General features: G+C 40.2%; 1 protein-coding gene across 3 annotated transcripts in view; it reads right to left on the bottom strand.

Annotated features, from left to right (window-relative positions):
- RBPMS (RNA binding protein, mRNA processing factor) overlaps nt 1-27538 on the bottom strand; it is a 171206-nt gene that overhangs the window by 49482 nt on the left and 94186 nt on the right. For all 3 annotated transcript variants that reach the window (XR_002828600.1, XR_001347653.2, XM_006086180.3), the window contains exon 5: nt 15906-16056. Coding sequence is in view for 1 of the 3 variants with exons in the window: in XM_006086180.3 (XP_006086242.1) it covers nt 15906-16056 (151 nt within the window). In the remaining 2 variants the exon portion in view is untranslated. The remainder of the gene's footprint in view (nt 1-15905; nt 16057-27538) is intronic.

Genomic DNA, 27538 nt, shown 5'->3' with positions numbered 1-27538 from the left:
ACCACACCAGTCAAGAAAGCACTGTTCTTACATAGATATATCCATAAGGAAAATAAGAAATAGACATCAGGAAAAATACCACTGTCAAATTAGGTGGCCATGAGAATATGAAAAGAAATTAACTTTATTAGAAAACCATTAATGCCATTCCATTTCTGCCTAGCAGATGGAATGAATCAGTTTACATAGGATGATATATCTAGTAGAGGGAGAGAGACAGAAAAATAGACATTCTCATTCCAAAGTGCCTACTAAGTTTCCATCTTTGTGCAGGGCACCAGAGTGTTGATGGAATCAATCTCCTCACTATAAACACAGGATGAAAAAGACAAGTTCAGTCTCAGACTCAAGTGTCTAGTCTTTCTGGGGGGAAAAGTTAGTGAATCCAAACAGTTCATAATGAAATGACAGATCCATACTGCCTTGATTCTAGAAAGCCACCAAATTTTCAATAGTACTAAAGAGAGTGCAAAGAAACAACTAAATGGCTTATACAACAAAGAGAAAATGTCAAACAAACGCACCCATATAGCTGAGTGTCTTCCCGTCTACACATTCCATTCCAGGGACCAAGGTCAGATGTTAAAACAAGCAGAGGAGACGTGTTCCAGGAATACTCCATCAATGGCACACTGCTACAAAGCTAACATTCCACACTAATCTAAATATTTAACTTTCTGCCCCCTGAGCTTATTTTAAAGCATCTAGTCAATATCATTGCACAGTCTGTTTTATGTTTATTTTATGTGCATAATTCAAAGACACTATGAGATAAATTTCATTTCCTTTTGATGACCATCCTGGCTGTTACATGTCCCACCTTTCCATTTTTAGTTTAATTTCATTGAGGAAAATTACTGGACACAAACTATTTTTTATTACTCTTCTGCTTAAATAGTCTTAAAATTAAGAAGAAAATAACCAATTCGATGTAACCACTAATAATCCCAGTGTCCTACTGCAGTTCCTAATTAAGGAATCTAAATAATTTTTTTAAAAAACCAACTTTTTCTTTCTAAAATCCTTATCCTCAGCAAGGTTGCAGAAGTGGTCATTTCTGTGTATAAAAAGGAGCTGTGACCAGATAAACAGCCAAAGAAATGCATTATACTCCAATGATGACCGGTCCCACTGAGCACTCGGGGACACTACACCAACCTGCACCTCCAGGCCACAAAACCCCATCATTCCCCCAAGTGAGGGACATTCTAAAGCTCTGCCTACTGAGGCAGCCCAGGAATTTCCTTCCATCAAAAAAAAAAAAAAAAAAAAAAAAAAGGAGAAAAAGCCACCCATTCCCTGTCTCTAGGATTCAGAAAGAGCAGTGGCTGCAATACACTGAAATACCTTGAAAATATAAAAGAAAATCATAGGGAAAGCTAATGGGGGGGGGGGGGAGAGTAATAAATAAAAAATCCCACAAAACAGTGATAACTAATGCAGATAACCAAGCGCCAATCCCTTATGCTCAAAATTGGCAATGAAAAGGAAAGAACTGCACATTCATTTTTTAGGGGGTGAACTAACTATACTATCTTAGGGTAAACAAATAGAAATAGGAAAAGATCAATAGATGAAACCATGAAAATGAAGGTCTGTGTCTTAAAATGGAGGCGTTGTGCCATCACTGCCTGAATCCACTGGTCCATCTTAGCATGGCCTAACTTAAAATAACCCAACCTTTAGTTACTTCATGAAGCACACAGCACCACCTAGTATATATTCTTGACAAAAAAGGTGAGCCTGAATTTCACCAACCTTTCAAATCAAATCATGCCTTTCACTCAGCTGTAAGTAGAGTAAGCAAGTACGGACATGGGAACAGCGAAAGGATGCCCTAAAGGAAGCAAACGGAAAAACCCAGGAGGGTCTGTTCTCAGGAAGGCTGACACTTTTCCCAACAAATCAATGGCATAAAAAAGGGAGAACTGGGGAAAGGGAACTACTCTACATTAAAAGACACTTAAGAGACATAACTAAATATATCGACTTCATAGGAACAATTCAACTGTAAAAAGACTCAAGAGGAGGGGAAGAAAGAGGGGACAAACTAGTTGTGCTGAAATCTTGATAAGTTAAATATGAATGATGGTTTCTTCTCTTTATTTTTTGGTATGTTTGAAAACAATAGACAGAGGGAGACACACTCAACCCTAAGCAGAAAAAAAAGCAAAACTTCGAGACACCAATATCTTCTGTATTGTGGCCAAAATATGTTTCTTCTGTAAAGCTGCCAAGCAGACACCTGCTTCATGAGGAGATAGGGTCCTAAGCTGTAGGTTATTTAAGTTGTCCAGGGAATGTTTTCATCAGCGTTTTGTTATGCAAATGTGCCCCCTCCTGTCATGGAGGAATGATAATGAGACTTTTAAATAAAGGCTTTCCTCTCCATCTAAATTCAGGCTTCTGGGGGTAAGACAGTAAGCAAGCAAAACCACCAGAGAATCTTTCTCTGCTCATCAGTAAGAGAAAAAAACAAAACAAAAACAGTATTCCATGTACTCTCTGTGCCCTTTTCTCCAAAAGAGGACAATAGTGCTTTGTACAGTTGTTATTAGGGGTCAACCGATAATGTATCTAAGTTTGTGTCTGTATTTGGCACATGGCAGTGGCTCAATTAAAAGACAGTTTTAAAAAATCATATTCCTTACCCTACTGCCAACAACCTCAAGATCTTGAAATCTACCAAAACCATGTGGGCTGGGGAGATGAGATGCAATTGCAGTCCAACCAATACACTTATTTCAGCCTGTGAGATCATGCGCAGAGGATCCAGTTAACCTGTGCCTGGAATTCTGTCTGACCTGTACAATCTGTGAAATAACAAATGAATGTCTGCTTAATACACCCCCTCCAAACCCACGCTCCTTTACCAGTTTGCTTATTTCCTAAGTGCTTATCTGAGTGACTATGTATGCTGGTGAGAGGTAGTCTGTGATGGGAGTGAAAAATCTGAACCAGTTTCCTCCTATTCACAGAACAAAACCCATCCCCTGGTATCTTTGGGTTCCCTCTCTTTGGCACATTATCCCTGTCAGTGCTCTTGCCTTCTGTTCCTTCTGTGCACTTCTTTGGCCTCACCAGATCACAGCTCCTTCAGTTTTGAAATTTATGCCGGCCAGCCCCCTAGGCATTACTGAAATCCTTCTCCAGCTAGTAGGTCAACGGACCTCCAGGAGGCTTTCTCATTCTCTCCATAGTTACCAGCTTCATCATTATCTACACCTTCAATTTAGCACTTTCTCTGCCTTGTAGTCATTTTCCCTACTAAATACTCAAGAGCAGAACTGTACCCTCATTCAGCTTTTTATCACTCCCTTCCCTCAAATGTTTGCTAAACTCAAGAGAGAAGTGAACAGGAAGTCACCATAATATCCTGACCTGTTAATGTTTGATGAGGTTCATCTCCCTGACCTCTTGAGAGATATTTAAATAAAGACAAAAAGAAAGACACACACACACACACACACACACACACACACACACACACACAATCGACATTCCTCAAGCATCAGCCACTAATTAGACTACTTTGTTCTTTTGGTTCCAGCTCCATCATTTCTCTAAAATCCTGGGGGCTGCACAAACTAGGGGAATGAGCAGGAGGATGACAGAGGACCTGCATTTGCACTGACTACCTTATACCTCAAGTCTGAGATTTTTCACTTTAACTCTCCAATCAACCACCACTTCTAGTCTTTTCCCCAAGAAAAAGAGCCTTGATTACAGGGGAATCTATCATTGTACATCAGGTATGCATTTACTGATCTGCAAAAGTGAGGCCTAGAGCTGAGAACGAATGCAGGTACCATCAGAGCAGCATGCAACAGACAACCCCATTCATACAAACATCAGTGCGTGTACATGCTTGCATGGCTGTTCATCACAAATGTTAAAATGCTTATCTCTGGGTGGGTGAGAATTTTCTAAATATATAGATAATATGTTAAATAAAAATAGTAGTCATATTAGGAAAGTACTGAAAGAGAAAAACTACACATGTATATTTTTAAAACTATGTTAAACTGCCTTAAACCTTTGTATCTAAAAATGTTTTATTTGTAAAACTGTATGTTAAAAAATACAAAGAAAATACAATAGAATTTAATAATGCATGCCTTTAGGTTTAGGAAGGTACAAGCATTAATTTCCCCCTTTTCTATCTTTTCCCAGTTTCTTAAAATGAACTTGTTACATCTGGTAATGGGGGTGTAATGGGGATATAACAGGGGTGTGGTGGAGTGGTAGGGGAGGATTAGGCATTCTTGAAAGGTACTCATCCAGGTACATTCCCCCAAACCACCATACATGCAATAATTCTTGGGCTGGTCTCTAGAAAGTGGTAAGTGGCATAAGTAGATACCCCTCATCAAAGGTGAGGCTAGCACACGAGCTTGCAGGGCCCTGGACACTGTTTTCCTCCAGTCTAGCTCTGAATGACTTTAGCTGCAGTAGCCAAACTAAATCACCTATAGCCCCAAATCTATGGTAACCCCCTGATAACTGCAGATCTCTATGCCTACCCTATTCAACCAGGAACAAAATAACTTTAAGAATGTTTAACACCAGTGGATTTTAGTAAAACCTATTGAACACACCAAAGAAATTTTGGTTATGTAGGTTACATCAGTTGGTAATAATGTACCATATTAAAAATTAAAACAAAAATTAAAAATATATTTAATTCATTAAAAAAACAAACCCATTACATATTAAAATAGCATATGTTTTTATGAAAAACAACTACATATTCCAAAATAAACAAGGAAAAACTTTAGTTGTACATTTTGGCAAACATCAGTAGTCCCCTCTTATCTGCATTTTCCCTTTCTGCAGTTTCAGCTACCCACGGTCAACTGTGATCCAGAAATATTAAATGGAAAATTCCAGAAATAAAAAATTCGTAAGTTTTAAATTGCATGCCATTCTGAGTACCTCACTTTGTCTCATCATGCAGGCATTGTATCATCTATCTCATATCATCTCTTATTACAGTATACGGTTATAATTATTCTATTTTATTAGTTGTTAATCTTACAGTGACTAATTTATAAATTAAACTTTACCATAGGTAGATATAGTATATATAGGGTTCAGTACTATCTGCTGTTTCAAATACCCACTGGAGGCCTTGAAACATATCCCCAGTGGGTAAGGGGGGACACTACTGTATCTGGTTTAACAGAAGGCAATTGGATTCTCATATTCACTTCTAATTCAATCTATTGTAATGTATTGTATCGGTTGCAGTACATGAAAAAAAAAAGGCCTCATATAGTTATGTAGCTTGTGAAGAAAGGAGTATTTTAATATCTTTTATAAGTAATTGTGGCTATTCCTTTTTTGTTACACCAAAAGATTTTTTGCAGTGTGGAATCTGAAACCTTACCGATTAACTTTTCATACTGTCAAATTAAATTCCATTTTATACTTTTGATGGATCTTTTACCCATGCACGATTTTATAATATGATGCATTGACCCTTTGGAAAATATTGGTCCAATAAATTATGCTGATCTTACAAATGTTGACTTCTTTTTTTCTTCAATAAAAATTTTTTAATATCAATACCAATTTATCAGAAAAGTCCTTGTGTTGGAAAGTTGTGAGATTCATAGTTTTTAAAAAATCTAAGTTTTGCTTTAAAGCTCAAATTTTATTATTGCAATTAATATTCTTATTGATTTCAGAGAGGAAGAGGGAGAGAGAGACGAAAAAATCAATGATGAGAGAGAATCACTGATCGGCTGCCTCCTGCATGCCCCACACTGGGGATTGAGCCCACAACCCAGGCATGTGCCCTTCACTGGAATTGAACCCAGGACCCTTCAGTCTGCAGGTCAACGCTCTATCCACTGAGCAAACCAGCTAGGGCAATATTCTTTTTTTCTTGAAATGCCATGCTCATTTAATCAATTTTTAAGAAAATGTCTGCCAAATATACAAGTTTGAATAACCAGTCTGCCTATCAGTTTTTCTTCAACTAAAAATGCATTCATGAAGAAAGCAGCTAGTTCAACTCACAATTTAACTGCAGAGTGCTTTATGTGTACTCCCCATTTTATCAAAAAAGAATAACAACATGACTTGTATTCAAGAATTGAGATGAAATAAAATTAATAATTTTTACTTTTTTTGTTTTTGTTAATCCTCACTGGAGTATATTTTTTCCATTGATTTTTAAAGACAGTGGAAAGGAGGGAGGGAGAGGAAAAGAGAGTGGAGGAAGGGGAGAGGGAGAGAGAAACATCAATGTGAGAGAGACACATCAATTGGCTGCCTCCTGCACCCATCTGGACAGGTGGAACATGCAACCCAGGTGTGTGCCCTTGACCAGGAATAGAAACTGAGACACTTTGGTCTTTGGGCAGATGCTCTAATCATTGAGCCATGCTGGCCAGGGCAATAATTTTCACTTTTTTTTTTTTTTTCAATTTTCACTTTTTCATCAACAAAAGTCTTAGGTGAATCTGGGTTTTGTGAAAACAGAGTATGAGAATACAGTGATTACTAGCACGGTTTGGTGCCACTGTCCTGACATGTATATGGTGCCAGTGGTTGTGCCCACTGTTGCACACTGAGAAAAACAAGCTGTTCTCATGAAAATAGGTTAGACCTTGCAGACTCCCTTAAAGGACCTTGGAAACAAACCAGGGGTTGGCAGACAAATACTCTGAGAACTGCTATGCAAGAAAAAGCAACTCTTTATTTGAGGGAGAAATGCCTTCCTTTTAATGAGCAGATGAGGAGAGAACATGGCATTAAAGAATAGGTCTATGGTTTCTTCTGAATTTAAAATTTACTGTCCCCGTAAATTAACTCCTTTATTCTCTCATTTCTCTGCAGAGGTAATGAATAATTGGAGTTTACAAAACACTACAGTTGGGACAGTTATTTGCATTACAAAAAAATTCTGTGATTTCACTTCCTGAGTTCTTAAAGGATTTATTTATAGCTGGTCAATGATTAGATAAACAAGAAACAAAACCAAAGCAAAATGTTAATAGCCATTGCTAATCAAAGATAGACTATTCATGAAATCAAAATGTAAATAAAGTGGATCAGATTAGCAGATCTACATGCTGCTGCAATAACTTACTTCCCACATCAAGCAAGATGTCTATATAAAAACTATTCTTACCAAATCCATTGTCTAATATTTATTTATTTTAAAAATACATTTTATTGATTTTTTACACAGAGGAAAGGAGAGGGATAGAGAGTTAGAAACATCGATGATACAGAAACACCGATCAACTGCTACCTGCATACTCCCCACTGGGTATGTGCCTGCAACCAAGGTACATGCCCTTGACCTGGGACCCTTGAGTCCGAAGGCCAACGCTCTATCCATTGAGCCAAACCAGTTAGGGCCATTGTCTAATATTTAAATAAATCTTCATTGTTCAGATTACAGTTGTTCCTCTTTTTTCCCCTCCATAGCTCCCCTCCACCCGGTTCCCACCCTACCCCATGCCCTTACCCCCGCCCCCCGTCCTTGTCCATAGGTGTACGATTTTTGTTCAGTCTCTTCCCGCACCCCCCACACCCCCTTCCCCCCAAAAATTGTCAGTCCACTCCCTTTCTATGCCCCTGATTCTATTATATTCACCAGTTTATTCTGTTCATCAGATTTTTTATTCACTTGATTTTTAGATTCACTTGTTGATACGTATTGGTTGTCACTTTGTTGTTCATAATTTTTATCTTTACCTTTTTCTTCTTCCTCCTCTTTTTAAAGAATACCCTTTAGCATTTCATATAATACTGGTTTGGCAGTGATGAACTCCTTTAGCTTTTTCTTATCTGTGAAGCTCTTTATCTGACCTTCAATTCTAAAGAATAGCTTTGCTGGGTTGAGTAATCTTGGTTGTAGGTTCTTGCTATTCATCACTTTGAATATTTCTTGCCACTCCCTTCTGGCCTGCATAGTTTCTATTGAGAAATCAGCTGACAGTCTTATGGGTATTCCCTTGTAGGTAACTGTTTTTCTCTTGCTGCTTTTAATATTCTTTGTCTTTTGCCCTTGGCATTTTAATTATGAATGTGTCTTGGTGTGGTCCTCTTTGGATTCCTTTTGTTTGGGGTTCTCTGCGCTTCCCGGACTTGTAAGTCTATTTCTTTCACCAGGTAGGGGAAGTTTTCTGTCATTATTTCTTCAAATAGGTTTTCAATATCTTGCTCTCTCTCTCTCTTCTTCTGGCACCCCTATAATTCGGATGTTGGTATGCTTGAAGTTGTCCCAGAGGCTTCTTGCACTATCTTCATATTTTTGTATTCTTTTTTCCTTTTGCTTTTCTGGTTGGGTATTCTTTGCTATTTCATATTTCAAATCTTTGACTTGATTCTTGGGATCCTCTAGTCTGCTGTTGGATCTCTGTATATTATTCTTTATTTTAGTCAGTGTATGCTTAATTTCTAATTGGTCCTTTTTCATATCCTCGAGGGTCTCACTAAATTTCTCAGAGGTTTCTAGAAGATTCTTGAGTAACCTGATAACCGTGGTTTTGAACTCTATATCCAGTAGTTTGCTTTCCTCCATTTCTTTCATTTGTGACATGTTTCGTTGTCTCTGCATTTTGGCTGCTTCCCTGTGTTGACAGAGTGGCTTTGTGTGCTAGGTGTCCCATAGGGCCCAGTGGCTCAGCCTCCCTAATTACCTGAGGTGGATATTCTTGTTGCACCCCTTTGTGGGCTGTGTGCACAGTCTTGTTGTAGTTAAGCCTTGATTGTTGTTGGTATCACTGGGAGAAATTGACCTCCAGGCCAATTGGCTGTGAGGACTAGTTGTGTCTACAATGGGAGAACTGCTGTGCTGGAGACACCCTTATGGGGCAAGACTTGCTTCAGTGGGGCTTTGGTGCTCACTGAGTCTGCCCCCTGAGTGTGTCTCTTAAGGATCTGAAGAGTTGTAATCTGGTATGGTCTCACTCTGACCACTGGATACACTGGCTCTTGGATCTCCAAGGAGGTACAAAGTCAGCCACTGCCTGAGGCTACCCAACAGGAGCTACAGAGAGATCTGCAGATTCCTCCTCTTTGTTTGGGGCTTGGAGGTGCCCAGATGAGGCACAGCTGTGAAACAATGCAGGCTGCTATCCAGCCTTGGGCCTTCTTTTGGAAGCTCTGGGGCTCTCTGACCCAGCTGCAGTTTGTTAGGTTTTAGATTGCAAAAGGCCAGGCCATTCATATGAAAAAGCCGATGCGTACAGCTTGGGTGGGGTTGTAAATTGGGTGGGGCGGGATCTCACGGAATCACCAGGGCGGAGCAAACAGCAATGGCTGCCCGTCAGCCCTGCCCCGAAGAGGTCCCTGGGTCTCTGTGTCCCATGGCCCCGTGCAGGAACAATGATCACTGCGAGCACCTCAGAGAAAGCCGCCCTCGTGTTCCGGCCTGATGCCAGACAGTCCAGTTTCTCCCCGTATGAGTCTGGGTCCCCAGAATCTCGCCTGGAACGAGTTCAGAGCAGCCGGGAGCTTGAGACTCCCTCCCGATTGAAAAAGACCATGGGGTACCCAGTTGCCAGTCCGTTTTGTGCACCTGCGCACCTCCGCACTTCCGCACCTCCTCCCAGTCTCAATGCACTTTTCTCTTTCCTTCTAGTTGTCGCACTTCCACTCAGCCAACCTTCCCGTGGTTCTGGATGATATGTTTTGTCTTTTAGCTGTAGTTTTGATGTGGTTATGTGAGGCAGCAAGTTCAGGTGTTTACCTATGATGCCATCTTGGTTCCTCTCCTCCATTGTCTAATATTACTTTAATATTTTTAAATTTAATTATTAAAGATTATCAAAATTATACACATCAAGGAAAAACTAGGAACGTGTGCAGGTTTGAAGACAGAGTGAATGAAAGTAGGCCTGTAAATATTGGTTGGCTCAGTAAATGCTTGACCCTTCTTTATAAAAGGAAAGCAATATTTTTGCTTTGTCAGAGTGGGACATATATGGAAATAAACATTAGTTTAGGCCTCTGGTTTTTTAAGAGTATTTTGCTGTCTTTATTGACTGCAGTTTTGTTTCATGTTTTTACGTTTTTCTCAGAATGTCTGGGGTCAAAGCACATGATAGATATCCTTATACATATCCTGAATGGCAAATGCATATGAGTCCTAACTCTTGACTATGGGCTTTTCTGTGATGTGACAATGGGGCCCACAAACGCTTGGTTGTGCTGGGCGAGAGGGGGTAGGAGACCACTCACTGGGTTACTCAATCAAAAGGAAGTCTGGATACGCAGAATGGAAATCATTGGCATGTTTCTGTGAACATCACTTCTGGTAGCTTCACACTGGTCCACAAGCACAGAATCCCTAGACAGTCCCCACTGTGGAGGTGCCTCAGAGGGAATGCGCATGAGTCAAATGCGTACAATCCTGTAAGCTCAGCTTCCATACTTTGATGTACTCATCTCCTTTACTCTCAGCAGCTGGCTGCCTCTGGCCTCCCCACTGTGTCCATCTCCTGACCTCTTCCCTTTACTATTGCCCAAGGTTTCTGACTGCCCAGAGTCCCTATTACCATCTTTCTCCAGAACTTCCTTTTCACACTTTGGGCTTCCCCCTCCCATCCAGGGTCAGTATTGGATAAATGAGAAATTCCAGTGATGTTGCAGGAAAACTAGGAAATGGTCTGATGAGTCATAAATGGCTATGTGCTTATAAATTTTTAAAGAGTGTCCATTTAAAAGCATGTTTTTGCTTTTGTGTGTGTGTGTGTGGGGGGGGTGAGGAGTGCAATGGAGGAGGAGACGAGTGAGTAGAAAGGACAACTTAACTTGAAAATTCCTTGCTGGTAATTTCAAACCTGATGGTGCATCAGAATCACCGAAAGAGCTTTTAAAAATGCAGAGCAAATGTCAGAAAGCTCTAGAACTTGGCAGTAATTTAGATTCCTGTAGTCCAATGCCAAGAATTCTGATTCTATGGGTCTGGTCTAGAGCTTTCTGACATTTGCTCCATAAAATTTGAATTGAAAGGGGGAATCTATGGAGTCAGAGTAAAGGCTCTGTGAGTGCTGGCTACCTCCACCCTCACCACTATGAGGGACAAAAGGCACAGATATTCTGACATGCACATATTAACAGTAACTGAGTACTCATTACGTGTCCCTCTTCTAACTTACATATGTCAATTAATTCAATTCTCACAACCCTATGGGAGATACAATTATTATTGCCATTTTATAGATGAGACACAGAGAGGGTAAGTAACTAGACCAAAGTTATAAAACTAATGAAGTGACAGACCAGAATTTAAATACAGGCTCTATCACTTGATGTATTAGTCTGCCGTAACAAAATACCACAGGCTGAGTGGCTTAAACAATAGAAATTAATTTTCTCAGAGTTCTAGAGGCTAGAAGTCCAAGGTCAAGGTGTCAGCAGGCTTGGCTTCCCCTGAGGCCTCTGCCCATGGCTTGCAGTGCCTTCTTGCTGTGTTCACACATGGCTTTTCCTCTGTGAGCACATCCCAGGTATCTCTTTTTCTTCTCATAAGGACACCAGTCATATTGGGCCCACCCTAATGGCCTCATTTTAATTTACTCACCCCTTTTAAGGCCTCCCTCCAAATATGGTTACATTTGGAGCTACTGGAGGCTGGGACTTCAACATTCGAATTTTGGTAGAATGCAATTCAATCCATAACACGTGAAGACTATGTAATCTCATGCAAGTTACTGAACCTTCCTATGTCTCAGTTTCTTCAAATGTAAAATAGTGCTATTGAGAATCAAATGAGATAATTCATGTAAAATGTTTAGCAGAGTGTCTGGCACAGAGTATTATCATTATAGGGTTGAGAAAAACAAAAATCAGAGTGACGGTGAGTTGCCCTGTTTTCATCTCTTGAGTACTTACACTACAGAATATGACTTTTCTGTACAATCAAATGGATAATCTAGAAGAATTTTATATAACACTAGAGGCCTGGTGCACGAAATTCCAGTACTCGAGGCGGGGGGTTGGGGGGGGTCCCTCAGCCCGGCTTGTGCCCTCTCGCAGTCCTGGAGCCCGCAGGGGATGTCCGACTGACAGCTTAGGCCCACTCCCCGTAGGGCAGTCGGACATCCTTAGCACTGCCGCGGAGGCGGGAGAGGCTCCCACCACCACCGCTGCACTCACCAGCCATAAGCCTGGCTCAGGGCTTCTGGCTAAGCTATGCTCCCCCTGTGAGAGCACACTGACCACCAGGGGGCAGCTCCTGCATAGCAACCGGTCATTCTGCCATTTGGTTGATTTGCATATTAGCCTTTTATTATGTAGGATAACTTTTCTACATCTCTTACTTTCTTTCTTCTAGTATTTTCCTTACTTTATTATATACAAGAGAGTACGAGAAGGGGAAGCTCAAATTAATAAAAATTTAGTTAGGGAAATGTACTACTTTCCTGAGATTGTATGTGAACTTTATTAATCCTTTCTCCTAATTTGCAAAGACAATTGGATACAGTCATACAGCGATGATACCTCATAAGATCAATATCTACTTTTAACTATTAGGAAAGAAAACAACTGAGTGCTTTTTAAAAAAATTAAGATTGCCCTGGCTGAGTAGTTCAGTTGGTTGGAGCATCATCCTACATACCAAAAGATTGTGGGTTTGATTCCTAGTCAGTGCACATACCTAGGTTGCAGATTCGATCCCTATTGGGGGTCAAACTGATTGATGTTTCTCTCTCACACTGATGTTTCTCTCTTTCTATTTCCTTTCCTCTTTCTTTAAAACTAATTTTTTTTTTAAAAAAAAGATTGTACTTTACATTTGCCTAGTACTCTACATATATTACAACCATTTAATCCGCAACACAATCATATGGTGTTTTATTTAGCTCTATAATCATGAAAAGTTATTATTCCCTTTCTATAGTTGAAGGAACAAGAACATAACAAGGTTAATTTTTTTAAGGTCACAAAGCTTGACGATTAACTGGCAAAGTCAGAACTCTCACTGACATCTTCAAGTCTAAGACCAAGGTTCTCCACTGAGGCCACCATCTCTGCCTTGGCAAGCTGCAATACCTGGTTTTCTCAATCTTCACGCTTACCACAAACAGAGCCAGTGCTCAGCAAATATGATGGTTTGATTTGGAGCAATCTAGACTAAGCTGCAAGGAATCTTCTATAGCCTTTGTAAAAGCCGAGTTTCCTGACAACTATCACCAACCCCTCGGGCTGAAAGCTTTTTAAAAAATATGTATATTTTTTATTGATGTTAGAGAAGCATTTATAAAAAACCTCTCCCTAATGGCCTACAACAGAGACACCTATAGCGTTTTTCCAACTCCCAAAGTCTATGATTCCATGGCAAGTCTATTCCTGACAGGCAATTAAACCGTTCACTTAGAGCACCAATTGTGTGCAAATATAACTGGATTCGCCAGTTCAGAACCACCACTGTTCTTAGCCTGCAGTATGCTTCTGGAAAAGCGACAATTCTGTGTATATGAAAGGGAAGTTACCAATTCAAGAGGGAATGGTAATAGATGATAAGGTCGATCTGAGTCACAGTGGAACTGCTGTTTGTCAAGGCCTCTATGTCGCAAAAGGAGCTATATTAAGAAAAATCATGCTAACTTTTATTTTCTCAAGAATATACGGCTTGTTGGATTTCTTTTTTTAGCTTCAAGTTTGTTGTGCCATGAGCAGACAGGCAAGGGCTGTTTTTTGTTTAAAAAATGTGTTTTTATTGATTTTAGAGAAAGAGGAAGGGAGAGGGATAAAGAGATAGAAACAATGATCAGCTGCCTCCTGCATGCTCCCTCCTATTGGGGATCGAGCCCACAACCTGGGCATGTGCACCAACCAGGAAGTGACTTCCTGGTTCATGAGTCAACACTCAACCACTGAGCCACCCCAGCAGGCTGACAGGCAAGTTTTGACCCCACCATAGAAACTATCTGAGCACTTCTGAGTTGTCCTGTACACAGGGAAGGGAGGTAGGCAGAGGGGGCCAAAGCAGTGTCTAAACTCAGCTAAGTTTTCCTGTGACTTCAGGGATTTGTGGATGTTTGCTTTGTTCATCTCCATTGCTTCTGTGTACCCTGCTGTGAACTGGCTATCACCTTGCTGGCTACCTGTTTAATAGAGCTGCTGTAGCAGACTTAGAAAACATTTTGACTTCTCAGAGAAAGCACTGTATAAAGAACTGAAAGGGTCAAGTATGGCAAGCATTCCACTTCTGTCTGAGGCAGGCAATTTCTCCAAAAAGTAAAGAGTTACTCTAGGTCCGTTAGTCGGCAAACTGCGGCTCGAAAGCCACATGTGGCTCTTTGGCCCCTTGAGTGTGGCTCTTCCTACGCCTTAGGAGTACCCTAATTAAGTTAATAACAATGTACCTACATATATAGTTTAAGTTTAAAAAATTTGGCTCTCAAAAGAAATTTCAATCGCTGTACTGTTGTTATTTGGCTCTGTTGACTAATGAGTTTGCCGACCACTGCTCTAGGTTATCTTTTCTAAATCAAAGTATCCTACAAATACTCTTTTCTGATGCCTTAATTAAGAGAAAAAATTTTTCAGAAAAAAAGTCATACAAATGGAATAATTCTGCAAGTAGCTAAATTAAAATTTTTTTATTTAATATTTATAAATTTATGCAGTATACAAAGTACTGAGCTAGATGCTGTAGGGATACAGAATTATGTAAGAAATGTCTATACATACTCCCTTAGTGCCCCTACACCTTAAAATGAAACTTTCTTTTAGATTTCCTTTCCAAATAAAGATTTCGTTTCCCTAGGACATGGAAGAACCAATTTTTTTCTCTGTTATCACTATTAATTTTCCTGTGTTCAGAAAAATTCTAGAACACACTGGGAGAGAAAGTCTTTCATCTGTTAGTTTCCACCAACAAGCAGCAGCTTTCTCAAGAGTGACTGAGCTACAGAATGACTGCAACTTCCAAAGTAACCTGATTAAATCTGACAGGCACATGACAGGGGAAGAAAGGAGCCCATGTGATCTTCAATTTCAATAAGAAAAGTTGAAACATATTGTCAGAGAGCGCAGGAAGGAGATGAAGATCATGTGGTTTGAGAAGAAGATGAAGAACGAGTGCATAGGAATGTTCCAAATAACAGCAAGTCATTTGGGATTCCTGAATGCCCTGCCATAGTTAATCACACACAGCTACGCAATGAAAGGACAAGTTGAGGCCATCTCACATCGCACTTCTGCTAGTGATTGAGCTTGAGAAAGAAAATTAAGACAATCTTTTCAATCAAACACCGAAATTGTAGCCTGGACATTTAAGGATATAAGCTCATGAAGTGGGGTAAAATATTTGTTTAGCAATTAGTCAAGTGTTCATACCCAATTAATTTAAAACAGAAAGCCCCAGATTTCCTTAAATCTTTACTGGCATTAGTTTGCTGGAACTGATTGGTCCAATATATAAATGCTTTGTTGTGTTTACTTTCCCCCTGAAATTTATGACCAAACTGTTCTCAAAAATAGAATAAATTTCTTAATATCCGCTTCTTTCACTTTTAACATTGTATTTTCCCAAAACCGCAGAACTGATGTTCTCCAACGAATGAAATAAAGTGATTGCTGAGAACTAACTGTAATGTCCAAGAATGGGGAAATAAAAAAGGGTTTACACTCCAAGGCAAATAGGGAATACTCACGATAAAGTTAAGACCATTAAGGAAATCTACAACACATCCAAATTTTGTAGTTATAGCTCTGATCTAGCCAAACCATCATTTGAGACAGCCAATCACAAACAAGACAGCCGTATCTGGAGTTCCGACAGCACGAATAGGCAGCCTCTCCACGGAACTCAACATCATCCTCAGCCAGCTCGGTCCCATGGTATGCTCTCACATGCAGCACATAAGCTAGTCTTAGTGATCCATTTTTCGTTTTTGTTTTCCTTAAAAATGAAAAGTAGATCCACTTACATGGCTCTCTGGCAATGAACTGAGGTACAGTGTTGGGCAGAGGAGTACTGGGGTTTGGAGTCCCTACTAGTTTGTTCTTGGCCATCTTCGTGTTTGCCTTAGCAAACTCTAGTCGTAGTGTTTGCGGAATTTCAGGATCGAAGCGGATGCCCTTTGGAAATAAAAGAACAAATGGAAGATGTTTTTATTTCCTTAGAGTCAAACCGGAATGATGACAAAATAAACACACCAGTAAATCCTGGCCTATCTGAAAAAGAAAAAAAGTCAGCAAGAGCTCTCATTCCCGCTACTTTGCACAGAATGCATGAAAACTCATAACCCAACAAGTCCAGAAAGCCAGGGAGATTTCATTTATTTCTTTTTTAGTTACATGGATTTTCAACTCTTCTTCATGGCTTTTCCTCTTGGACAAAAACTTTCAAATTCAAGTGTTAAACTTAGACCAGCAAATTATGAGCACAGATAAACACTTCAATTAATGGTTACCAATAAGAGTAAAAAGATTAGTGTAAAACCCTGTGCAATACTAGAAAGTCTAACTCCTGAAATATAATAAAAGGCCCAGGCCTGACCCGCGTTCTGACACTGACACTGACACTGACTTAAACAATGCGATTCTTCAATGCCTCAGCTTACAGAGGGAAATTCCCATCCCTATCTAACTGGAGAGCTTTCACAACAGTGACGCATGTACCCAGAGTTACTAAGACAGAAATTAAACAGTTTTAAGATTTCAATATCACAAGTATCATTTAATTTCAGTTGCCTTATAAATTTATATAAAATCTAAATGTCTTGATGTGGTTAAGTCCTGATCTTGATTATAGCTGGCTTATTAGCTACACAGAGAAACAACAGATTGTATGGGCCAGAGAGAGGATAGTCATTTCAATTACCCTGACCGAATTATTTCAGTTTACCTAAAACAAAAACATTCAATGAAATAAATCACATACACTATAAAATACAAGATTTGCAGTGGTTCTCAACCTTCTTAATGCCACGATCCTTTAATACAGTTCCTCATGTGGTGACCCCCAACCATAAAATTATTTTCATTGCTACTTCATAACTGTAATGTTGCTACTGTTATGAATCGTAATGTAAATATCTGATATGCTATATGTGTTTTCCGATGGTTGTGACCCACAGGTTGAGAACCGCTGATTTAGGGCAAGATAAGTGTATTTTGCCCCTCCCCCCCACCATCCAAGAATGCCTCCATTGCTAAGCATAACAAATCATTTCATGACACCTATGTCCAATAACTGGCATTCTGAACACAAACCATATCATCAAAAAGATACCCCAGTATAGTGTATAAATATGCACCAAAATCAGATTTAGGTCCCAGGTTTGTCTGTATATGTTTTCGGAAAGAAGTTCTGAAAATGACTATCCTAAAGAACACAGGTAGGCCTGTGGGCCCCAAAGCCCCCTCTCTTCTCCTTGATTAGCCTGAAGAAAAACAAGAGCAATTTCCACAGGAAATTAGGAAGAATCTCTGACTCTGCTGATCAGGATGAACAACTGAATTTCACAGGCTTAGTTCCAAAGATGGGAGGAAGAGCTTGTGAGTGGATGGAAACAGCAGTAAGAGAAATAAAGTGGGAGAGAGAGGGAAGACAGGTCCTCTGAGAGGTACAACAAAGGCCAGAGCCTGACCCAGATGTCCTGGTGGGTGGAATTTCTCTGTGGGCCTGATTTAAGATTCTCTTAGAACAGTGGTTCTCAACCTCTGGCCCTTTAAATACAGTTCCTCATGTTGTGACCCAACCATAAAATTATTTTCATTGCTACTTCATAACTAATGTTGCTACTGTTATGAATCGTAATGTAAGTATCTGATATGCAGGATGGTCTTAGGCGACCCCTGTGAAAGGGTCGTTCGACCGCCAAAGGGGTCATGACCCACAGGTTGAGAACCGCTGTCTTAGAAGAAACCAACTGAAGGTGGCAAACAGGTGTGTGGGGGGGACGGGGGGAGGGGAAGAAAGGGACTCTCGTTGTGCAGCCCTAACCAACAACAAAAAGTGAAAAGAAGTGCATTATATGAGACAGAAAAAAATTATTTTAACTGGTCTCAGTTTTTGTTTTAATCTGGGAAACCTTAGTATTATATTGCTAAAAATGTATACAGTATAAGGAAAAAGAACAAAGCAAAATTCTGAAGCAGTGTTTGCTCCCATCCACTCTACTTAAGAGCATTTTACTCTATGAGCACTAATATCACAACAGAATAAACATTTCTAAACATGGACCCGAAGGCTGTGGTCTTTCTGGGAGGCAAGAGCAGTCCCTGTGTGTCATTTAAAGTATGCTGTGATAGAATTTGCATGTTTACATCACACACCCTCAGGCACACATGTGACAACCTGCCATCAGTTTCAGTATGTCCTCACCAGCACTAAACTCCATGAACCTCTTTATGAAGAAGCAGCTTTTCTAAACCTGAGCCACATCAACCTGAGCACTGTGGCCTGGGCCACTGCAATGCAAGGAGAACATCCTGGGACCGGTCAGTCCTCTGGAGCTTCCAGCCTCAGGTAATGAGGCTGCATATCTGAATTTGATGCCTCAGCTTTTTCACTGGTGTTTCAGAGTCAGCTGAGGCTCCACACATGTGCTTGCCTCCTACATAACCTAAGCTGGTGGCTCAGGTCCTAAAACACACCAAAGGGAGTCTCCCCCACCTCCCACCCCCCTCTTTACACCCCTCCTCCACTGAGAGAAAATAGCACCACCATCATGTTCCAAATCAAAGTTCCAGCTCCTTATTAAAAAAGCTAAGAAGTTAAAATGACCTAATTTGTTTGGCAGCTTTTTCATAGGCTGGAGGCTTAGAATACAAGCCACATTCCTCTGATATCTTTAGCAGCAATACCATATTTGGTAATCAATATCCTGCTCAGCTCAGTTTCTATCCATAGGGATTAGCCAAGCCCAAAACATTTTAAATGTTCAAAGATGATGAAGAGGAGGCAGAGAGGGTGGGGTAGGGAGAATATGGAAGAGGAAGAGATTTAAAAGAGGGAGATAGATAAGGAGGAGACGTGAAAAAATACCTTGTGCTTTTAATTAAAGCCTAACAAGATTATTTTCTGGCCACAGTGACTTCACATTAAATGCTGTCAGGATAAGATGACTGCCAAGTCAAAACTGTGCCTCTCAAAATCAACTTTTTTACTCTCTTGCCTATACTTCACCAAAACCCATCTTATAATGAACTGAAACTTTTCCATGTGTAAATGTTGTCTTCTTTACAAGGTGAGCAGAAAGGACAGTTTCTGGACAGCAGTTATGATATCAATTTGAGAACAGTTACTTAGAAACAACCCAACCTGACAGGCTACAGGGACAGCCGACAATCTTCAAGATGGGCCTAAAGCATTGTGACCAAACCAACAGAGGTTCATTATGATCCTCAAGAGCTGAACTCCCTCCCTAGGGCCAACTCTGGGAGGTATAGACACTGTTGACAAATACAGTATCCTAAGTAGTCTAGTATATTTAAGAGCACACAAGAGCAGTTTCAAATACATATGCTTATGTATTATGGACTGAATGCTGTGCCTTCCCAAAATTCATATGTTAACCCCAAGGTGATAGTAATTGAAGGTGGGACCTTTGGGAAGTAATTAGGTTCAGATGAGGTCATGCGGGTGACTCAACCAACAGGAACAGTTTTATTTAACAACTTTTGTAATGCCTGGTACATGTGATCACTAGAAGGCCTCATGATTATGTGAACACATAGTGAGAAGCCCGTGGTCTGCAAGGAAGGGGGCCCTTGCCAGATACTGAATCTGTTGACAACTTGATCTTAGACTTTCTAGCCACCAGAACTAAGAAAATTAAATCTCTGTTGTTTGAGTCATCCACACTACAATGCTCTAAACTCAAAGAAAGTCAGTTATTACATTCAAGACTGTTGAGGGAATTTTTAAAAAATCCTTTTTCACTTACATGTAAATAAAGCTCAAGAACTACTTGTGAATAGAAAGGTTAAAAAGACCATATTCTGGACTTAGGAGACTGGAACAGACCAGACATAAAGCAACCAGAGCCTCCCTGGAAAGAGACGTTGATTGGGATGGTTTTTCTGCTGGTCCTGGGAAGGGTACCCGAGGCCAATGTCTAGGTTCTGTGCCCTTACTCCCATGACAATAGCTGACTATTTAAGGGACAGATGCTGCCCAAAGTGACCAAAAATGCTTTTCTGTTCTGAAGATTTCAACCGTGAATGCAGAGCTATAGAAAATGAAAGTGGTTGGAGCGGAGTCACATTAATAGTCTTCCACTAGAGAAAACATCTCTGAACTCCTGCTACTGAGGTCTTCAGAGCTGTCCTGATGTCTGATGGAATCTTGTCAATTTGGTACATGCTTCAATTCTGTGAGCTACCAGGTATCCTAGTGTCCTTATGAATGGTTCTACCGTTAAAGTTGGTTTATTAATCCTGGACAATTATTTTAGGGACAATAGAAGCATTCATTAGAGAGGGAGAAAAAAACAGTCAAGAATAAAACAAGGCTATATGTATTTACTAAGAAATATGCCCATGGTAATATTATGTTTAAAAAAAGGTACTTAACAATGTTTAGTAGTCTTGGGGGGACTCTGTATATGTGTGTGTGTATGAACACATTAGTCTATCTGTGTAGGCCCAGGAATGTTTATAATGTGACAACCATCCTGTTAACAGTGGAAACTTTGGTGGTGGTGGCGGGGATAGGAGAAAGAGGGAACGGGACACCATGACTTCTATTCTGTTTAATTTTGTATTGCTTGAACTTACAAGAGTGTATAATTTATAAATTTATGATTTTTTAAAAAGTGTGAGAGAGCCAGAATAAGTCATTTCCTCTGGAGTACTAGTAGAGCCAGAGCAGATGTAGGAGTAGTAGACATGTAGACAACCAGGCACAGAGTATTCAACCAGTTAGGTTGGTGTTTTTTTGTTAAGTTCTTAAAAATACTTTATTTTGAAATAATTTCAGACTTTTAAAAAAGTTGCAGATGTAGTATAAAGAGTTCCTTTGCCCAGATTTGCCACACAAACTTTTATTTTCCCCTCCTTGAATAGGTTTAAGAATAAGTTGAAAGGATGATGCCCCTTTACCCTTTATAGCAGCGGTTCTCAACCTGTGGGTCTTGACCCCTTCACAGGGGTTGCCTAAAACCATCAGAAAACACATATATAATTACATATTGTTTTTGTGATTAATCACTATGCTTTAATTATGTTCAATTTGTAACAATGAAAATACATCCTGCATATCAGATATTTACATTACGATTCATAACAGTAGCAAAATTACAGTTATGAAGTAGAAACGAAAATAATTTTATGGTTGGGGGTTACCACAACATGAGGAACTGTATTAAAGGGTCGCGGCATTAGGAAGGTTGAGAATCACTGCTTTATAGTCTGATTTCCTAAAAACACCTTTGTTTTCCTGATCCAGGATCCAATCCAGATTCATATATAGCATTCAGTTGTCATCTCTTCAGTCTCCTGAAATATTTTCCTCAGTCCTGGTCTTTTATGACCTTGACATTTTTGAAGAGTACAGTGGCTATTTATTTTGTACAATGACCCTCAATTTGGGTTTATCTGACTTCTTAATTAGATTCAGGTTATGCATTTTTGGCAGGAATAAGAGATTTGTATCAATCTCAATGCATATCATGATATCATTTTTGTCTTATTACTAGCAATAACTAATCACTTGTCAAGTTTCTCACTGTAAGGCTACTAGTTTCCCTTTTTGATTAGTAAGTATCTCATATAGGGAGATATTTTGAGACTATATAAATATCTTATTTCTCAATAAACTTTCACCCACAAATTTTATCATCTGTTGATGATTCTTACCTAAAGCAATCACTACTACTGCGGTTGCCAAATGATGATTTGCTAATCATTCCTTCTGTATTTATCAGTTTTTCTCCTCTAAGGAAAAGCTTACCCTTCTGCTTCGTTTACTATCTATTCATTAATTTGTTCATTAATTCACTCATACATCAGTGGTGATTCATAGCTTATTTTATTCTAGGATTTATAATTTATTATTATCACTTGTTTCGGTGCTAAAATTTTCTAAGATTTACATGTACATGCACACACACACACACACACACACACACACTTTCCCATCTACATCTATTTCGATATATTAAAAACACAAGTTTGTACTGATAGTTCTAATTCAAACCCAACACGACTGGTTAATTTTAACCTTCTCTTTCTGTATTTGTAACTCCTTCTCTGAATGTTAGTTCACATTATTGACTATACATTTATTTATTTATTTGCTCAATACAGGAATGTATACAAAGTAGTTTCAGAATTGCTAAACAATATCAACAAACCACCCCCCCTAACTAATCAACTAATTGTCATTATTCATTTACAGTTCCTTTTGTCTTTAGCCTAAAAGTAGCAGTCAATATAAATATTTAAGAATTATTTGGGTTATTTCTCATGGGCCCTCCTCCCCCCTGTTCAGTGTAGCTGTATTATTCATTTGAAATAGATTCATCTATTTCTGTTTATACTCAGTTTAGGGTCCTTCTCCATCCTTGTCTTCACGTTATTTTCTCTTTACCTATGTATTTACAGCAGGTAAAATTGTTTTACCACTTAAAAAGTTAAGGTTAATTCATCAACTCATTTTATCTTTGTTTACGCACTTATGACTAATTTTATGTATTTGACTAAAAGCTGAGGACCCAGAATTTTAACAGCAACCCCCCTCACTTGCTGAGACTTACTGACATTGAACCTTTTGAAAGAAGATCTACACTAATAAAAGACAAACATGCAAACTGACCATACCTTTGCTACACCTTAAGCCATGCCCACCAGCCAATCAGAGCAACTATATGCAAATTAACCCAACCAAGATGGCGGCCGGCAGCCACGGAACTGGAGCGAGCAGGAGGCTTCCCTCCCGCCCACCCTGGCCGGCTCTGAGCTCCTCTCAAGGCTACAAAGTTTCAATTATAGAAGGTAAATAAATCCCAGAATAAAAAAATAAATTAAAAAAGGAGAGGCTGGGAGCTTCCGTCACCAGGGGGCTTGGCCAGCCTGAAAACGGCCCTCAGTCCCTCATCCAGGCTGGCCAAACCTCCATGGGGTGAGGGTCCCCACTCGGGGGGGGGGGAGCTTGACCAGCCTGCAAACAGCCATCAGCCCCTCACCCAGGTTGGCCAGGCACCCCAGTGGGGACCCCCACCCTGAAGGGGATGTGACCAGCCTGCAAACACCCATCAGCCCCTCACCCAGGCTGGCCAGGCACCCCAGCGGGACCCCCACCCTGATCCGGGACACCATTCTGGGCAAACCAGCTGGCCCTCACCCATGCACCAGGCCTCTATCCTATATAATAAAAGGGTAATATGCAAACTGACCCTAACAGCAGAACCACTGGGAATGACTGATCACTATGACACACACTGACCACCAGGGGGCAGACACTCAATGCAGGAGCTGCCCCCTGGTGGTCAGTGTGCTCCCAGAGGGGGAGCTCTGCTCAGCCACAAGCCAAGCTGACGGCTGCCAGTATAGCAGTGGTGGTGGGAGCCTCTCCCGCCTCTTCAGTAGTGCTAAGGATGTCTGACTGCAGCTTAGGCCTGCTCCCCGCTGGCAAGTGGACATCCCCCAAGGGCTGCCGGGCTGCCAGAGGGATGTCTGACTGGCAGCTTGGGCCTGATCCCCCAGGGAGCCGGCCTAAGCCAGCAGGTGGACATCCTCCGAGGGGTCCCAGACTACAAGAGGGCATAGGCCGGGCTGAGGGACCCCCCCCCCCCAGTGCACAAAAATTTGTGCACTGGGCCTCTAGTTCTAAATAACCAAAGGTTTTTAATGTCATTTATTCTAGTTAATTTTTAAATTTCTGACTGAAATATATTGAAATATTTTTTAAAAAGGAAATGGGGGGAGAGGGGGTAAAGATAAACACTGCTGTAAACGAACAGCGCAGTATGTGGCCTGAACCTGGGGGGAACGGGGCATTCTCAAGGCTGAGCTGTGCTTGATGCAGGGCTTCTGGTGAGTCCTGGACCAAAAACCTTTACAAAGTGACGATATGGGCAAATGGAAAAGGTTTAAGAATACTACTCCATTTGGATGAACCACATGAAACTACTGGAACCATTCATTCCACTGTCAGTGGACTCTGCTCTCCTTTGACAGATGGTCATAAGTCTCCCACCTCTTTTAGAATGAAGGGAATTTCCTATCAAAATCTCCTGGCATTGCATACAGACCCTGTCCTGATACTCAAATCCAGGGGCTCTGAGGCATAAAATGAAACTTTATTTTTTTTGGAGACTAAAGATATAAAGTAGCAGCAATTTCGTAAGATTGAACTTAATATGCTGAAAGAGATTCTTATAAGCTTCTTACTGCCCCCTTCTCCAGGCCCAATTACAAATGAAAACCCACTTCTGCTTTAAGGAATGCGGCACATCCAGAAAACCCTGCCACCCAGGCAGGTGGCTATGCTGAGTATAGTAACAGAATTATGCAACCATCACCACTATATATCTTTAGAACACTTGGGTACAAGTTTTTACATGGACATGTATTTTCAATTCTCTAGGAGTGGAATTGCTGGATCACATGGTGACTATGTTAACTTTCTTAATGAACTGTGGAACTGGTTTCTGAAGTGGCTATACCATTTCAATCCCATCACCAGTTTGTGAGGATCCCAATTTTTTTACATCTTGCCAACACTTATTATTGCCTTTTTTATTTTAGCTATCTTAGTAGGTGTAAAGTGGTATATCTCCTTGTGGTTCTGATTTGCATTTCTCAATGCTGTTTCATTTGAAAACATTTTGTTAAAGAGGGCTAAGAATAGAAGCCTTCTATTTTCAAATAGCATTTGATCACAAGGAAATAACCTGGGAACCACAAATTTTTCAACATAAAGGAATGAAGTTGAAGAAACTTGTACTTTTTAGAAGTTAAAAACATAAATTAGAAATATAAACTTTTTCTGAAAATTGATAGACATCGTCATTCCTATCAGGAACTATGTAGGTAAATACATACTTAGAGATAGTCTGAGGTCTCAGGGGACCAAATTATAGTTACAGTTTTCTGTGTACTGTCAGCTTTCTCTTCTACAGGCAGCATAAAACATCCAATCAAATGAGAAACAGACTCTAGGCAAGGTATATGCAGAAGTTTCCCCAGGAGTCTGAAAACAATTGTCACGTTCAGTTGGAACCTTAAAATGACTCAGTGGCATGCCAAATAGAAACTTGAATCTGGGTAATCTAACTGCTGCAGTGAAGTGGACGGGGCTTATTCCGACACCAGAGTGGAAGGAAGTGAAAGGAAGAGCTGCATGTTACACATATAAATAGATAAGGTGACGGGAGGAAAAGAAATGGGGGGTGGTCAACGCTGCAATTTCAAAAATTCCTCCCAACTCAATACTATTGCGAAAAATGAACAAGTAGAAACCTTCTGCCATCTACAAACATATCATTGTATCATATGTAAAAACTTGTGATGCCCAAACATTTTTTAAAAAACACACACAAAACTATCTGTGAGTAAAGATGACAGAAGTGGGAGGCTGGCAGAGAACTAAATTCTTTGCTAAGTAGTAGAGGGTTATCTACATAAAGCATTAAATTCACAGGATTTATTACTGAATTTTTGGGATCTCCTAGCCTAGTGTTTTCAACCATGGGTTACTGTCCTCACCCTCCCCTCCCACCACTCCCACACTTTTTAGGGACATCTGAAAATGTGTGAGTGTGTTTGGGGCTGTTATAAGACTAAGGGCCATACCAGCATTCAGTGGGCAGGCTAGGATGTTAAAGTCCTACAACAAGCAAGACATTCCTACACAAATAAGAATGATCTCATTCAAAATGCCAATAAACTCCCCAAAACTGAGGAAGACATTAAAATCCAGAAAAGTCAAGTAATCCAGCTAAATTCATAGTTAACTGACGAAAATCCAGAATTTAATTTTGATTCCTGTGATTGTGCAAGTGTGTGTGTATGTGACAGTTCTGTGAAATTCATTATTTTACAAAGACAATAATTTTCAGATAATAATAGAGGTCGTTGTTCAGTTTCCACTGTGCTGAAATTTAGGTAGACATGGGTTCCAACAAGGAATGAACAAGTGAGGAGAAGAATCCGTCAGATGTAAACCGTATTTCATACTTTTCCTAAATAAGGGCATTGCTTGCAGAAACATCAGGACTGTTAATACAACAGCCTGTGCTGCTGGGTCACTGCCCATTGAGAAACTATCAGACTAATTATGCCTTGTTCTTTTTCTTATTCAACTACCTCCAAGTGCTTGCCCTGGATTTATCTTAGAATAATCTACTTACTCACTGTCCTCCTCGCCTAAGCAGTCCTTTGATAAGAATGTGTCCTTCTCCATTGGTGATGTATCTAGATTACACTTTAAGAAAGAGACCCTTGTCCAAGAGCTCTCTGTGGGTCTATGTGGCCATATGGGCTGAAGCTGGGCTGTAAGTACAGGTGCAGTTCCTTGCTCCATTGCTTAATTTAACAGTCTTCCAGGAACCATTAGGTTTCTTGATGTCTTATAGCCCCTTGTTTTTAGCCCCTGGAATTAAAAAAAGTATGTTTGTTTCTAAACCAGATGTTCTATAAAACACGATGCAAGCTTATCCTGCTCTGAAAGTTTTACTGACAGAAATGCACGACCACGTCTAGCCTAGAATGTCTCCCGAGGTTTATTCTTGACTTCAAGCCTACATATCTTCTCCTCTGATAATATTTTATAACAAGCTCACGTCTCTGAGTGTTGTAACAGAATCAGCTTGGCCATAATTGCAAAACCCATTATCATCTCTCACTAGCCATCTTGGGTCTGGAATAAAAGGATTTTAATAATATTTCCTAGTGACTAGGCCACTTCCTAAAATAGTTTAGCCTTGGCTTCACTTTTTTTGTGAACAAATGTTAGCACTCAAATTGACACCCTCTTACCAACAAGCCAGACACCTATGGTGAAACCTAAACTATTTGGCCTAACAATGAAATGAGGAAAACCTTGTTTCTACACCCCTCCCCCCGCCCCCCAATCTAGAAGACTTAGGAAAACACCTAGGAGATGGGGGATCGATCCTCTTTCACTTATTGGTGAAGGCAGCAAGGAAACGGGTTCCCCAGACGTACATCAACTGTAGTTAATATAGTGACTATTACAAAGGAGACACCCCAACTCAAGGTCACAACCAATTTTAAGTGGAAGCTCCCCCCAAATAAGAGGCTTAAGTTGTGGCAATTACAAGTGTGGGCTTGGGAGTCTGCCTGCCTGCAATCAAATCTACCTCCATGGTAAACCTTGGACATGTTTTTTTAACCTTTCTGTGCCTCAGTAGCCTCAACTATAAACTAGAAATGGTAACAGTCTATACCTCACAGGATTGATTGTAAGAAAAAAAAAAAAATGACCTCTTCTTGCCAATGGTTAGATTAAGGTCGACCTGTGACAAATACTCCTGTGGTCCAGTGCTCATCAGCTAAGGAGCTGCTTATCAAACATGAACTGAGATAAGGGTTTTCTCCTTTGGACTTTCTGGAAAGGTGCTTCTACCACTTGTGCTGAAGCAGTAGG

The sequence above is a fragment of the Myotis lucifugus genome, unplaced genomic scaffold (genome assembly GCF_000147115.1).
Source record: "Myotis lucifugus unplaced genomic scaffold, Myoluc2.0 scaffold_26, whole genome shotgun sequence".
Taxonomy (NCBI): Eukaryota; Metazoa; Chordata; class Mammalia; order Chiroptera; family Vespertilionidae; genus Myotis; species Myotis lucifugus.
Note: the sequence above shows the minus strand (reverse complement) of the source record. Positions and strands in the feature narration are given on the sequence as shown.